Below are 15,467 nucleotides of genomic sequence, written 5' to 3' on the forward strand. Positions count from 1 at the left end.
TGTCACACGGCGGCCGAGCGGCCCGCCCCACGTGGACCCGGCTGGGAGGATCAAAGTCTGTTTGCTGCCTGGCCCCCGACAGGTGTGAGGGGGGCTGCTAGGACCCGCAGCGCCCGGGCAAGAGGCCCGCCACGCCGAGGGGACCCCGCCTGCCTCGCCCTGCCCCTCCCCCTCCTGCTGCACGCGGCCCGCGCCCCCTACCCTCCCCCACGACGCCCGTCGCTGCACCCGGCCGCGGCCCCCGGCCCACGCCCGGCTCCTGAAGGGAAAGGCCCCGCCCCCATCTGTTGAAGCCGCGATACCGCCTCCTCCCCGCCCCTCTGAGCCTCTGCCCAATAGCGAGCGCGGGTGGGCGGGACGCGGCGGCTGTCGTGAGGGGGTCCTGGCCAATGGGAAGACGTGCCGGGCCTGGTGGGCGGGGCGGCGAGGCCTTGTCACGCTCGGGTCCGTGTGAAAACGGGGGTTCCGAGTGCAAAGCAAAGTTTTTTTGTAAACCGTCTGCAAAGGCGGGGGGGCGGCGGGTGGCGAAGAAGGCGCCCGACACCGGGCCGAGTGCAGCAGCCGTGGCCGCCGCCTCTTTAGCTCTTCAGGCGTCGCCTCCTCGGTCCGGGCCACACCGGAGGAAGACCGCCGGAGGGGAAGACCTGCGCGGAGAACCCGCAGATGCTTGGAGCCTCCTCAGCGCTGAGCTGCCGGTCGCCCGCCCCCGCCGCCCGCCTGCTCGCTCCTGCTCCGGCTCTCTGTCGGCGGGCTTCGGGAGCCCCAGCTCCCTGCCGCCTCCGCCGCCGCCCCGCTGTGGGGGTGTGGGGGCTGCTGGGGCTGAGCCGGGCCTCGGCGCCGGCTCCGAGGACGGACGCCTAAGAAGGAGCTGCGCGCCGCCGGCCGGCCGGGGACGCCCGCAGGCGCGTGGGCTCGGCGGCTAGACCCCGGGCTCGCCCGCCCCTGTCCGGTCACCGAGGCCCCGCGGCAGACTCCCGAGCCCCGCGCCGCTCGCCCTCCCTCCCTCCGTCGCCGGCTCCTCGGCGCCTCGCCGCCGCCTCAGGAGTGTCCGGGCCGCGCTCGCGCGGGCTTCTCAGCCGCAGCCATGGGGTGCTGGGGTCGAAACCGGGGCCGGCTGCTCTGCATGCTGTTACTGACCTTCATGTTCATGGTCTTGGAGGTGGTGGTGAGCCGGGTGACCACGTCCCTGGCGATGCTCTCCGACTCCTTCCACATGCTGTCGGACGTGCTGGCGCTGGTGGTGGCGCTGGTGGCCGAGCGCTTCGCCCGGCGGACCCACGCCACCCAGAAGAACACCTTCGGTTGGATCCGGGCCGAGGTGATGGGGGCTCTGGTGAACGCCATCTTCCTGACCGGCCTCTGCTTCGCCATCCTGCTGGAGGCCATCGAGCGCTTCATCGAGCCGCACGAGATGCAGCAGCCACTGGTGGTCTTCGGGGTCGGCGTGGCGGGGCTGGTGGTCAACGTGCTGGGGCTCTGTCTCTTTCACCACCACAGCGGCTTCGGCGACGACTCCAGCCACAGCCACTCGCACGGGGGGCACAGCCACGGCCTCCCCAAGGGGGCCCGCAGCAAGAGCAGCCGCGCCGGGGGTAGCGACAACGCCGTGACCCCGGGCGAGCAGGGTCCCGACCAGGAGGAGACCAACATCCTGGTGGCCAACAGCAGCAACTCCAACGGGCTGAAATTGGACCAGACAGGTGAGGAGAGAAAAGCCGCCGCCGCAGGTGGTTGGCCCTGGGGAGCCCAGACCCCGGGATGGCCCCGGGCGGGGTGGCCCGCACGCCCCCTGGCGCCCGAGCGGACCGCGCCGCGCCGCCTCGGGGCCGCTCCTTCCCGGGCCGGCTCCCGCACCCGCACCTGCGGGGAAGCCGCCGAAACAGACGACCCTAGCCCCGCGCTGTCAGCCGGTGTCAGGAGCCGGGGAAGTGCGTCCTCCGCCCCCCGTTTGGGGGTGTAGATGGCACTGTGGTGGTGAGAGCGGGCAAAAGGTCAGGAGGTGACCCTCAGCCCGCTGCGGTCCACAGCTGCACTTGGCAGTCTTACGGGCTGTCGTTCCAAGAGACTGTCTGATTTTGGCGTTTGCAGGATCAGCAGTGCTTCCTAATTAAATTTCTTCGCCCTCTTGGAAAACCGGAGAGAATCTCCAGTTGGTCCTTAGTTGTTGGATGTTTGGAAGCTTGCTCTGCCCAAGTAGTACTTTTGCCCTTCAAACAAGTTTCTTAATGTATTCAGAGCGATCTTAGTGATTGACTTTCCTGAACTCAAAATCTTGGTTAAAGGTTTCTGTTATGAACAGCAATGCATGTGTCGGTGAATTTTCTAAAGTCTAAACCCAATCCTGAAAATCCTAGACTTAGGACCTGTCTGGGCATGTTTTTTGTTTTTTTGCGGGGGGCATGTTTTAACATTTCACTTAGGATTTGTCGTTTTTGTACTAAGGTAAAAGTGATGATAATTTATTCATCTTATATTTTTAATGTGTAGTTTTCATTCTAAACATTAAGTGCTCTTGGAAGGAAATTGGGGAAATAGGTGTTGAAAGAGGAGATGGGAAAAGGAATCATCCTAATGCCCTACTAACCCATCTCAGTGATATTTTTAATAGGTTGGTGTATTTCCTCCCACTGTTTTCCATTTATATGGAAATATCAATTTCTGTTTACCTATTTGTGTGAAACCACACATGCATGGCACTACATAGACAATTTTCCTCTTTCTAGGATTCAGGATATCATGTTAATGAAATTGACGTTGTATATTGAAAATGTTTAATAAACAATTGAATTTCCTCTCACTATACTCTGCAAGGAGTTATTCCAAAGAATATTAAGCTGTTCTGGTGTGTATAATTCCTTTAAAGGAGCTAGTAGGGTAGATAGTGATCATTTAGTTCCAACTTTTCCTGAAGTCTCCGTGTGATTGTTGATAGGCTTATATGGTTGATTTGTCAGTTTCTAAACCCCTTCCATCAAGGGACTCTTATCATTTATAAGTGACAAAAGTCTAAAAGTTAACCTTAACACTTGAATGATGCAAAGTGACTAGAGCTCTGTGTCAGGTCAGCCATGTGTATTAAGAGTTATCCATAGTTGCGTATGATTTGGGGTGATGGCATTCAGTTTTGTTGTTTTTGATATATGCCAAGTATAGAATGTTCCCAGGGTATGTTTTATGAAAAATTTTCACCTCCATCTCTTAAATGGAATTAGGCAAGAATGTTTATATAAACACTTTAGATGTGTTTGATACAGAGTTTTTATTTCTTTGTAGATCCAGAAAAGTCCAGAAATGATGCAATGGAAGTACAAGTGAATGGGAATCTTATCAGAGAACCTGAAGAGGTGGAATTGGAAGAGGATGAAGATAAGACTGGACAACTTAACATGCGTGGAGTTTTTCTGCATGTCTTTGGAGATGCTTTGGGTTCAGTGATTGTGGTAGTAAATGCCTTAGTCTTTTACTTTAATTGGAAAGGTTGTCCTGAAGGGGAGATTTGTGTGAACCCCTGTATACCTGACCCCTGCAAAGCATTTGTAGAATTAGTTAATAGTACTCAGGCAACAGTTCAAGAGGCTGGTCCTTGCTGGGTACTGTATTTAGATCCAACTCTTTGTGTTGTAATGGTTTGTATACTTCTTTACACAACTTATCCATTGCTTAAGGAGTCTGCTCTTATTCTTCTCCAAACTGTTCCTAAACAAATTGATATCAAAAATTTGATAAAAGAACTTCGAAATGTTGAAGGAGTTGAGGAAGTTCATGAATTACATGTTTGGCAACTTGCTGGAAGCAGAATCATTGCCACTGCTCACATAAAATGTGAAGACCCGGCATCATACATGCAGGTGGCTAAGATCATTAAAGACGTTTTCCATAATCACGGAATTCACGCTACCACCATTCAGCCTGAATTTGCTAGTGTAGGCTCTAAGTCAAGTGTAGTCCCGTGTGAACTTGCCTGCAGAACTCAGTGTGCTTTGAAGCAATGCTGTGGGACACGGCCACAAGCCCAGTCTGGAAAGGATGCAGAAAAGGCCCCGTCAGTTAGCATTTCCTGTTTAGAACTTAGTGACAATCTAGAGAAGCAGCCCAAGAGGACTAAAGTTGAAAACATCCCTGCTGTTGTGATAGAGATTAAAAAAATGCCAAACAAACAACCCGAATCATCTTTGTGAGTCTTGAAAAAGATGTGATGTTTGACTTTTGCTTTAAACTGCAAGAGGAAAAAAGACTCTATTGAAATTCTATGTTTGCCAAGTAGTGTAATTGAAGTCCTTGTCTGGTCACACAGTTTAATTCTATTTTTGTAAGAACATAATGGGACTGCTTAACAGAGTTCTATATTACAACTTTGTGACTATTAGTGCAGAGTACAGCTATGCTGTAACAGTTTTGGAAAGCCAGTTTTAACACTATGTTACATTTTTGTTTAAGTATAAACCTTATATAACATAATGCTATTTGATTTCCAGTTTTTCAATGGTAAAAAACTAATTAGGGGGATAAATAAATTTAAATTGTTACTGGAATTTCTCTGCTTTTCTTTTCCCCCAGTGTTATATTTTGTTTGTTAGAATTATAATTGCTAGAACTCTAAAAATCAACAGGTCTGTTTCCTTTGACGTTTTATGTAATATTTACTTGCCCTTTGAGATCATTACATAGCATAATGGCAGCATATTTTAAGAATGACTCATGAATATTATTAGGAAAAGTTCTTTTTTTTCTTCACATGGGGTTTTATGATACTGAAGATCAGTTACTACTCTGTATCCTATGTTGCTGAGTATTATTCTAATAAATAGATAATTAAATTGAACTAGTATACCTATAATAGGGCAAATGGACAGTAAGAGCAGGGAAGGAAGTTTTACCAAATTTAAGTATTTAGATTCTTGTAAGTTAATAATCAGACTACATATCTAAATTATTCTGAGAATTTTAACTTTTTTTTTAAAAAAAAAACAAAGGTAGTCTAAAAGATGAATATGTTCACCAGCATTACTTCCTTTGAAAGATTGGCATTAGAAACAGAGTTGAAAGTTTACTCATAAAATATACAATAAATATTTTTAGGACTGTTTAATAATTACATGTTAAATGAAAGCTTATTAATCTAATCTTTTAAATTGTGAGTTTTAAAAATAACTTCAGAGTCATTTCACAGTGACCAATTATGAATGGATTCAAACAGCTTTTTGAGCCCAACCAGCAATGCTTGTGCTTTGCCAAGAGCCATTGACTTGAGAGAAAAATCTGAAGGTTAATGCAGTTTGGATATTAAACTGTCAAAAAGCAAAATTTGTTAAGACAAAATTAATAATTGAGATTCTATATGTCATTCTGTCTTGACATTGCTCAGACCTTCCAATAGTGGCTTATTTTGCAAGATGTCGTAATATCTATACAGGAAACTGTTATTGGCTATTTCATTGTTTGTATGGATTTCAAATCCATACACAAATATTATTTAAGGGTATTTAAGTTATATTTTTCTGATAGAGGGATTATGCTTTGTGAAGAAACTAGATTTTTGTCCTCAAAAGGATGAATATTAATATCAGTTATCATGTATAGCTCTATTTTTCTAGAAACGAGGTATCCTGACTACTTTAGTACCTTTTATAGCTGACTACTTTGGGGATGGCTACCTTTTGGGATTTGAAATAATTCATTGTTTAGTGGGTCTTAAGATGAAAACGTTGGCATTTGACAGTTAACTTTTTAAAGGGATGATCTTTTATGGTAGACGATGTGATTTTTTCCTAGTATAAGCCTGTTGCTGGCAATGGGCCTGTTTAAGAACACCCGATTTTTCCATTGAGAATGAGGTAATTTTAGGAACACAGTTTGTAAGTTCATATTTACTATAATGGGCCAAAACCATAACCTGCCAATTTGCAATACATCTTTATCATTTAATACTCTTCTGATATTGTATATTTCAATTCCTAAACTGGTAGTTACTTGGAATTTTGCAAACATTTTTTTAAAACATGAAATTGGAATTTCATATGAGTGAACAAGAGAAAGCTTCAAATTATATCATGTACATTCCTGATTTACCATTTTTTGAAGATCTCAAAACAATTTATGTTATAGAAATATTTCAGTAGTGATATAAAAGGATAACTGGTAATATATATTACATTCAATGAGGTTTTCTTTACAATGCTCTATTGGGTCTATTAAAGGTTGCATAAGGCATACGACATCAACTGAAAGAATTTTTTTTTTAATGGTGTATAAGCATGGGACAAGGGCTACTTTTTTTTTCAAAGTGCTTTGAAAGTAACAGCCTTTAGATTTTAGTTATTTCACTTCATAATTTTAAGTAGCTCATAAGTAACAAAGTGGTACCATAGGATTCTCTTTTTCAAAGGATTTCTGCCATAATAGCAAAATCAGTGGGCACTGACCCACCTTTTCAGTTTTAGCAGAGAATTATTTATTTCTTTACAATGCACTTTCTAACCCATTTTTAGCTATATTAGCATTATCTTTTTAAAATGCTTTTATATTTAAATATTGTGGGATTTAAGTGTCTTTTCCAAAATAGTTTATTCTTTCCTGGAAGAAAATGAGGGAAATTCCATTAATTATTAGGAGACTTAAACCCAATATTTAAATGCTGTTTTATAACACTGCATCAGTTTTAGGAGGTGCATCTCTCCTGCTGGCTCTTTTATATTTGAGCAAGATCAGTGTATTTAGAATATGTGTTTAGAAATGTGTCTATCGTCTCAATTTAGTAAGATGGAGGTGCTGCATGTGCCTGAATTAAAACCAACCCAGACAGTTTTTTCCAACCTAAATTCCGCCTTAGTGATGAGAGAGATTTAATTCTCCATTGTCACCTTTTAGTTATATGATTGTTTAATAAAATTTTTTTTTCCAGAGAGCATCTGCCCTGTATAAAGTATGAACTAAAACCTAAAGGAAAAGTAAAAAACTCAGAAACTTTGCTGTGTGTATTTTAACATTTTAGAAAGTAGTATGTTTGGGTAACTAAGGTATGTAATTTGACCAGGAAGAATTTGCATCAAGAGCACCTTGGAAAATCACAAGTAGATGACTATTAATGTTTGTACCTTGTTAACATCCTCAGTTAATTTTGAATTTTTGAAAGTTCTGAAGGAAAAGGCCTATGGAACCTAATGTGAAGTATTTAGTAGGCTAACTGGTATTGAGTTGTAGATTTTTACTGTTTATAAACAAATATCATTTGATGTAATGTCATTTACCTGCTGTCTTAGGATGTTCACACATACACAAATATGGAGAAGAATCCTACAATATAGAACTATTTATTTTAATAGAGTTTCAGTTAAGTCATAAAACAGTGTTAAAACTTGGGAAGGTGGAGGGTTTGTTGTTTTTTAAATTGAAACTGTCATACAGTGTTTGACCATCTGAAACGGGAATTATAATAGCACTATTTTGATGTAACTCTACCGCTATCATGTGGCAATGCTATTTAGTTTTACTAACAAGTTCTGAAATACTTAGCAGTCATTTTCACTGGCACAGGAGCCTTTTGTATGTCATTCAATTAAGACTTTTAAACCAAAAACTTTATGGTTCAGTGTCTTTGGCAAAAAGATACTGAAGGGAATGTAACATACGATTAATATGTGGTTATATATAAAAAGACACAAGTTGCCATGTTATGGTTCTGCCTTGAAACAGCACAATGAAGCGTATCAGTGTATCTGTGATTCTTTATGAAACCTCTGTGTTGTGTTGTTTTGTGTCTGCCACAGGGTGTCCTCTGGGCCAGGTGTGGCACAGTTAAATGCAATTATCATCTCATGAAATGCAGATGCAGATAAAACGTCTTTAGTGCTGCAACATTTTACCTAACTTTTTGTATGTTTCTGACTGTGCGTTGTTTTCCAAAGCTGTTCCTACCTCACCATGAGGCTTTATGGATTGTTATGTATTATAAATGTTCTTTATGAGACAGACTACTGTGTTTCTTCTCATTTATTAAGAGTTAAGTAGAAAAATAAACTAATTTTAATATCTACTTCATTGTTTTGTGCATATGGCCTCACTCAGCAGTTGTGGCGCACAGGCTTACTCGCTCTGGAAAATGGGGGATCTTCCCAGACCAGGGATTGAACCAGTATCATACTATCTACGATTTCAGGCAACCACTGGGGGACTTGCAATGTGTCCTTCATGGATAAGAGGAGACTAAAAGTGTGTGTGTGTGAGAGTCACTCAGTTATGTCAGACTCTTTGCGGCCCTGTGGACTGCAGCCCGCCAGGCTCCTCTGTCCCTGGAATTCTCCAGGCAAGAATACTGGAGTGGGTTAGCATTTTCTCCAGGGGATCTTCCTGACCCAAGATCGAACCTGGGTCTCCCACCTTGCAGGCGGATTCTTTACCGTCTGAGCCCCCAGGGAAGCCCAAGAGGAGACTACTGGACTATGTTTTCTAGTAATTCTTTTCCAAACAATTAATTGTAAGATCCAGTGTTGAATTACAGCACCAGAGGAGACTACTACAATTGATTCCACATTTCTTTCATGCTTGAGAACGTTTCTGCGATCAGTGCATCAATACAATCAGTGGTATCTTAACCACTCCTTTTGGCCCACTGTGTCTCTTATTAGCATGTATCTTACAATTAATCATTCAGAAAAGAATTACCTGGTCTTTCCAGAAGTACTGCCAACATTTCCTAAAACCTTATGTACTATGCATTGCACATCTGGATGAGAGCTGTTGCTTTTGAATTAGATGAAAATATGCTTAAGAAAGTCAATGACAATGTTGCTTTTAAAGAAATCCCATAGACATTTCTGAGCCTTCAGAATTGACCATTTTTGCCCTCCTCACTATAGCCTATATAGCCTTTTCTCTTTTAAATCAAGTAACGTAGCACTTTGTTGCATTTGCTTATTTACAAACCTATTTCCTTTTTAAAGATTATAAATTCTATGAGGTCAGAGCTATCTTCTTTATATCCTCAGAGTCTAGCACACTGTAAGCATTCAAAGGTGTTTGAAAGAATATTGAGGAATGGCAGGTGTGGAAGAGGACATAGCAATAACACTATTAATAGCTAAAATATACTGAGCAGTTATTACCTACCAGCCACACACATTTTCATTTAATCCTTACAAACTGTTAGCAACATTCCATTATTCCCATTTGGCAGACCAACGGATATTAAGTACCTTACCCAGAGGCATCCAGATAGCGATAGAGCCAGAACTGGACAGGAGATCTAGAGCACATCAAGTAACACGCTTTCCCATTACTTTGAACTGTCAACAACCTATTTCATATGTAAATTCAGAATGAAGATTTTTATGCAACAAGCAGCAATAGATAGGCCAAAAAAAAAAAAAATATATACGTTTTACAGTATTTGATATTTACAAAAAACATCAGCATAGTCACCAGACAAAAAATCAGAACTTATGGTTGTGTCATTCAAATTACACGGGGCAGAGGGATAACAATATTTCTTAGAATTTAGTGTCTCTTGGTTTCAGTCTAGCCTTGGAGACAGTGCCCATCATTACAGAGTAGTCAGCTAGGCCACTGTTAGTACAAGTGTTGTTTAAGGCAGGAACTGCTCCACTTGAAGCACAAACACCTATGGCCTACATATCTTTTTATGCTGAAAACTGGGTATTTGGAGAACTGGAGACCAGAGGTGATTGAACTAAATGTGAATGAGGAGATGCAGGTAGATGATTTGCTTTTCGACAGAGATGCTATTAACATTTGGGTGAGAAAATGTATCATCGTACAGAAATGTCTCATGTGCTGAATTTAGTAACCCCAACCTCCCACACAAGTGTTTGCAGCTCCTCCACTTCCCCCGGCTCAACATCAACACACCCCAACTTTCTCAAATGTCTCCGAGGGAGGCAGCCTGGCCCTGGACCACCATGAAGGACTGACCCAGTGGGACTCCTCCAGTCTCTCCCACATGATCCAAATGCTATCTCTATTTCCCTCCTTTTACACAGACCCAGTATCAGAGATTCTTTGCGTTTTGTTTGAACTTCAGTCCCATCCTAAAGTCCAAGAACCAAGCTTCCATTCCTACAGAGTCAAATAGACAACCTGAAGATTTGATTTCTGAGACTTACAGCCATTGAAAAGACCAGGTAGACAGGAGCTCCTCTGAGAGGTTAAGATTGTTCTGCTTAAGGAAGCAGTGCAGATGTGGCCAACTGAATTGGTCATGGAAACCGTATCTTTTTTTGGAGTATAAGAATCAAATTTCTGGCATTGTAAAAGGGGTTCAAAACCAGTGCCCTTAAAGTATGGATTCGAATATTCAAATAAAAATTGTAAGGACTGACCCTAATTTTTCTTCTAATTGTGAAAATGTCAAGGACAATTCTAGACAAAATTTATCTGCACTTTATTTTTTGGAAGTATAGACTTACAGTATTATGTTACTTTGAGGCATATAACATAGTTTTTCAGTATTTTTGAGGATTATGTTCCATTATAGGAGGAGGAATTGGCACCCACTCCAGTATTCTTGCACGGAAAATTCCATGGGCAGAGGAGCCTGGTGGGCTATAGTCCAAAGGGTCTCAAAGAGTCGGACAGGACTGAGCGTGAGCACAGATAGGTTATAACAGATAATGAGTATAATTCCCTGTGTTACACAGTATGTCCTTGTTGCTTATCTATTTTATTTATAGTAGTTTGAATCCATACCCCTAATTTGTCCCTCCTTCTTTCCTTTTCCTTTTAGTTACCATAAATTTATTTTTTTTATATCTGTGAGTCTATTTCTGTTTTGTAAATAAGTTCATTTGTATCGTATTTGAGATTTCACATATAAGTGATATCATATAGTATTTGTCTTTCTCTGTCTCATTTTGCTAAACTGAATATTGTTTAAGTCCATCCACATGGCTGCAAAAGGCAGAATTTCATTATTTTCTATGGCTGAGTAACATTCTGTTGTTATATGTAGACAGGGTTATATATATATTGTTGAATATATATCTCACATATTCTTAATCCAATCATCTGTTGATGGGCACTTGAGTTGCTTCCATATCTTGGCTATTGTAAATAGTGCTGTTATGAACATTGCTACTGCTGCTGCTGCTGCTGCTGCTAAGTCGCTTCCGTCGTGTCCAATTCTGTGCGACCCCATAGACAGCAGCCCACCAGGCTCCTGCATCCCTGGGATTCTCCAGGCAGGAACACTGGAGTGGGTTGCCATTTCCTTCTCCAATGCATGAGAGTGAAAAGGGAAAGTGAAGTCACTGAGTCGTGTCCAACTCCTAGCGACCCCACGGACTGCAGTCTACCAGGCTCCTCTGTCCATGGGATTCTCCAGGCAAAACTACTGGAGTGGGGTGCTATTATGAACGTTGGGGTTCACATATAACTGTTTCAAATTAGTGTTTTTGTTTTTTCAGTATATATACCCAGGAGTGGAATTGCTAGATCATATGGTAGTTCTATTTTTAGTCCTTTAAGGAACCTCCATACTTTTTTCCATAATGAGTACACCAATTAACAATTTACATTTCCCTTAACAGTTTATGAGGGTTCCCTTTTTTCTACGTTCTCTCTAACATTTGTTTTTTGTAGACTTTGATTTAAACAGCCTCAGAATAGCCATTCTAAGCAGTGTGAGCTGGGAGGTGTGAGACTTTAATTTAAACCAATTCACCCTTAGAACCTCCAGAAAGAGTGCAGCCTACTGATGCCTGCATTTATGTCATAAAACCCATTTACTTATGACCTCTAGACATGGAAAGTATGTTTGTCTTGTTTTAAGCCACTAAGTTTGTGGTAGCTTGTTATAGCAGCAATAAGAAACTAATATACATTTATTAGCACATAAATATGATTGATACACCAAACTTCTATATTTATTACTACCAAACCTTTGCTATCATGAAGTTAAAGTACAGACTAACTTATAAATAGAATTTTATCAGAAAAGGGCTAGATGCCATAAATGATGGTATAGCTTTTGTTTCATGCTTATGCAATCACTTTTTTTGGATAAGTAAGTTAATGGAACATTGATATATGGTTTTAAGGTAGGAAGAAGATGCTAAAGTTGAATACATGAAATACAATCAGGGGTTTTCTTTATGCATGTGGTCTGAGTTTTTATGTGGCAATATCAAGCTCCAGAGATAAGCAACTCCTTAAGGGGTTTGGTGGGAGTCCAGACTTCCTCGTATGTTGTGACAGGACCCAGCTGAAAGAAAGAAGAGCTCAGGGTGAGTGAATCAGCCTTGTGTGGATTAGAGATGTCCTCTTGGAAAGCCCGGAGGCCCCCTGAAGTGAATATAGAGCAGCACTCACCACCGCAGGCTCCGTTTTCTTTTCGCCTGTCTCCTCTCGCTTCCCCCTCCTCGCCTCCTCCCTCCTCTCTCTTTTCTCTCTAGCCCGTTCTTCACCTCCACATCTTATTAGGAATATGGCCTTGGCTGATTTGGTACTTCTTGGAGACTCAGTTTTCAGATCTGTGAGATGGGAATAATACACCCTTTTTAAGGTTCTTGTGAGGACCACACGGGGCGAAAATGAGCACGTGCCCACCTGCCCTACTTTTGGCTGCACCAGGTCTTAGCTGCAGCACACAGAATCTTTAGTTGTGGTTCCTGGGCTCTCTTACTCGTGACATGATCTAATTCCCTGACTAGGGATTGAACCCCGGCTGCCTGCATTGGGAGCACAGGGTCTTAGCCTCTGGGCCACCAGGGAAGCCTCTCTACCACATTCTGTGTTCCGGCACTATGCTAAATGTTTTAGCCAATCACTCTATGACATGAGGGTAGGAGAACCGAGTGATGGAGGCTCTTCAAATTACATGGTATACAAAGTGGTTAGTTGTGGAGTCAGACTGCCAGGCTTCAAACCCCAGACTCATTGACTGTGTAACATTTGGTAAGATGTCTGCCTTAGCTTTCTCATCTGAAAAATGAGGATAATAGTGGTGTTTTTTATAGGGTTGTTATAGATTAAGTGAATCAACATAAGTAAACCATTTGGAACAATTCCTGGCCTTCATTCAGTGCTCAATAAATATTAGCCAGTTTGCATTCTATTCCCTTATTTCTTACCCCCCACTTTTTCCTTCTTTTTCTTCCTCCTTCTCCATTCTTTCTGACTTCTCTCTTTTCCTAACCTAATTAGTGCCCCCTAACACCTTGCTTGGGCTTTCCTGGTGGCTCAGTGGTAAAGAATCCACCTGCAATGCAGGAGATACAGGAGGCAGGGCTTCGATCCCTGGGTTGGGAAGATCCCTTGGAGGAGGGCATGGCAACCCACTTCAGTATTCTTGCCTGAATAATCCCATGGGCAGAGGAGCCTGGTGGGCTACAGTCCAGAGGGTCGAAAAGGAAATCAGTCCTGAATATTCATTGGAAGAACTGATGCTGAAGCTGAAACTCCAATACTTTGGCCACCTGATGTGAAGAACTGACTCCTTGGAAAAGACCCTGATGCTGGGGAAGATTAAAGGCGGGAGGAGAAGGGGACAACAGAGGATGAGATGGTTGGATGGCATCACTGACTCAATGGACGTGAGTTTGAGCAAGCTCCAGGAGTTGGTGATGGGCAGGGAAGCCTGGCATGCTGGAGTCCCTGGGGTTGCAAAGAGCTGGACACGACTGAGTGAACTGAACTGAACTGAGCAACTAAGCACAGTACAGCAGAGCACAGATGCGATTTAATGTGCACTCAGGCACACAAGACCCTGAGTCATCCCACTCGGACTCTTACTCTTTTCAATGGTACCACATTTCTCTTTTTCAAAACCACTAGACTCTCTTTTGGAGAAGGCAATGGCACCCCACTCCAGTACTCTTGTCTGGAAAATCCCATGGATGGAGGAGCCTGGTGGGCTACAGTCCATGGAGTCGCTAAGAGTCGGACACGACTGAGCGACTTCACTTCCACTTTTCACTTTCATGCATTGGAGAAGGAAATGGCAACCCACTCCAGTGTTCTTGCCTGGAGAATCCCAGGGATGGGGGAGCCTGGTGGGCTGCCGTCTATGGGGTCGCACAGAGTTGGACACGACTGAGGCGACTTAGCAGCAGCAGCAGCAGACTCTCTTTTCCCCTCCAGGCAACCTTTGTGACAAGCATTACCTGCAGGATAGTACAGTATCTTGAGGACAAACAGTTGTTTACCTGATGATTGATTCTATGACTGCTATGGGGAGACAGTGTCGGGGAGGAAGAAAATGGTTGAGGCTCAAAACAAAAGAGACAATTGCAACAGTTCACGCAGGCTGTGGAGGGTCAGTGACGGATGGCCTTTGAGTGTGCACTCTCTGCCCTCATGTTGTTGCTGCTGCTGCTGCTGCTGATTTCTGTTGTAGCCTGATGATGATTTCTGTAAAGGGCAAAGCTTGGACCTGAGAACTTTTCAGCTGAGATTCAGGGATCTTATGAGAAATCCTTTTAAGGGACAATGGTATGGCAGAAAGGAGAGTCCTAATTGTGCTCTTTCACTACATTAACCCAACAGGTCTGGGCCACCCTCTGCAATTCCAGAGAAGCAGACCCAAAGGAGGCGATAACACCCACTTCCCTTCTCCTCCTCCTTGTTCGTCTCCTTCTTCTCCTCCATGTTCTTCTTCTCCTTTCTCGTTTCCTTTTCCTCCACCTCCTTCTAAATCAACAGACCATATAATTTTCACAGTCCCCCCTTTTTTGTAACTGAACTGTTTGAGAACCTCTGAGTGCGTTGCCAATGAACATGCCTGGGTAGGTCTGGTGAGCTAACTCCTGAGTCAGCAGCTCAGGCATTTTTACTGAACATCATTAGCTGCTTTGGGACCTTGGCTGTCTTAGGGTTTTCAGCTGGATTTTTCCTCTCTTAATTATAACTTAGACACAAGTCACAGAAGAGGCAGCTATTTGAAACATAAACTAATAAGCAGCAAAAAAAAAAAAAAAAAAAAGATTCTGCAGAATTGCTTCAATATCTGCTTCCCCCAGATTACTGTGTCACATTCATTTGATAACTCCTATTTAACAGGACATGAAAATGTTTACCTTCCTCCAAAATCCAATATATTGATACAAATAGAAAAGACGGTGCAGATTCCACCCCGTGTGGTTTTTCGGTTATTGGAAGTCGAGAATGCTCTTGCCCGCAGTGTGGGATTTGTGGAGAAGGGCTTGCAAAGAGCAACCTGAAACTCTACCTCATCATTTAAAGCCAAACACTAGCATTTTGTATGCATATAAAAATAAAAAACCCAGTTAATTTTATCATGTGTATAAATTAGGTCTTGAAAGCACTTTTTGGTCTATTTTTGATGCTGGAACACATGGTATCAATAATATATCAACTTATATTTTAAAACTATATATGTGCATATATATGTGTCTACAAATATTTTTCTTGTTTAACTAGAAGTCAATTTGTGCCACTTGTTAAACAGCACTAGGTTGAATTGTGAGATCACATTTATTTTTAAAAATTTTGTTGAG

At 42.9% G+C, this 15,467-nt stretch overlaps 1 protein-coding gene across 1 annotated transcript; it reads left to right on the forward strand.

Moving 5' to 3' along the window:
• Positions 1-482: 482 nt before the first annotated feature.
• On the forward strand, positions 483-7,970 carry SLC30A1 (solute carrier family 30 member 1). Its single transcript, XM_019976598.2, has 2 exons — positions 483-1,700; positions 3,274-7,970. The coding sequence occupies exons 1-2, from the start codon at positions 1,085-1,087 to the stop codon at positions 4,176-4,178; spliced, it is 1,521 nt and encodes a 506-aa protein (XP_019832157.1). The 5' UTR covers positions 483-1,084; the 3' UTR covers positions 4,179-7,970.
• Positions 7,971-15,467: the final 7,497 nt, after the last annotated feature.

The sequence above is a fragment of the Bos indicus genome, chromosome 16 (genome assembly GCF_029378745.1).
Source record: "Bos indicus isolate NIAB-ARS_2022 breed Sahiwal x Tharparkar chromosome 16, NIAB-ARS_B.indTharparkar_mat_pri_1.0, whole genome shotgun sequence".
Lineage (NCBI taxonomy): Eukaryota > Metazoa > Chordata > Mammalia > Artiodactyla > Bovidae > Bos > Bos indicus.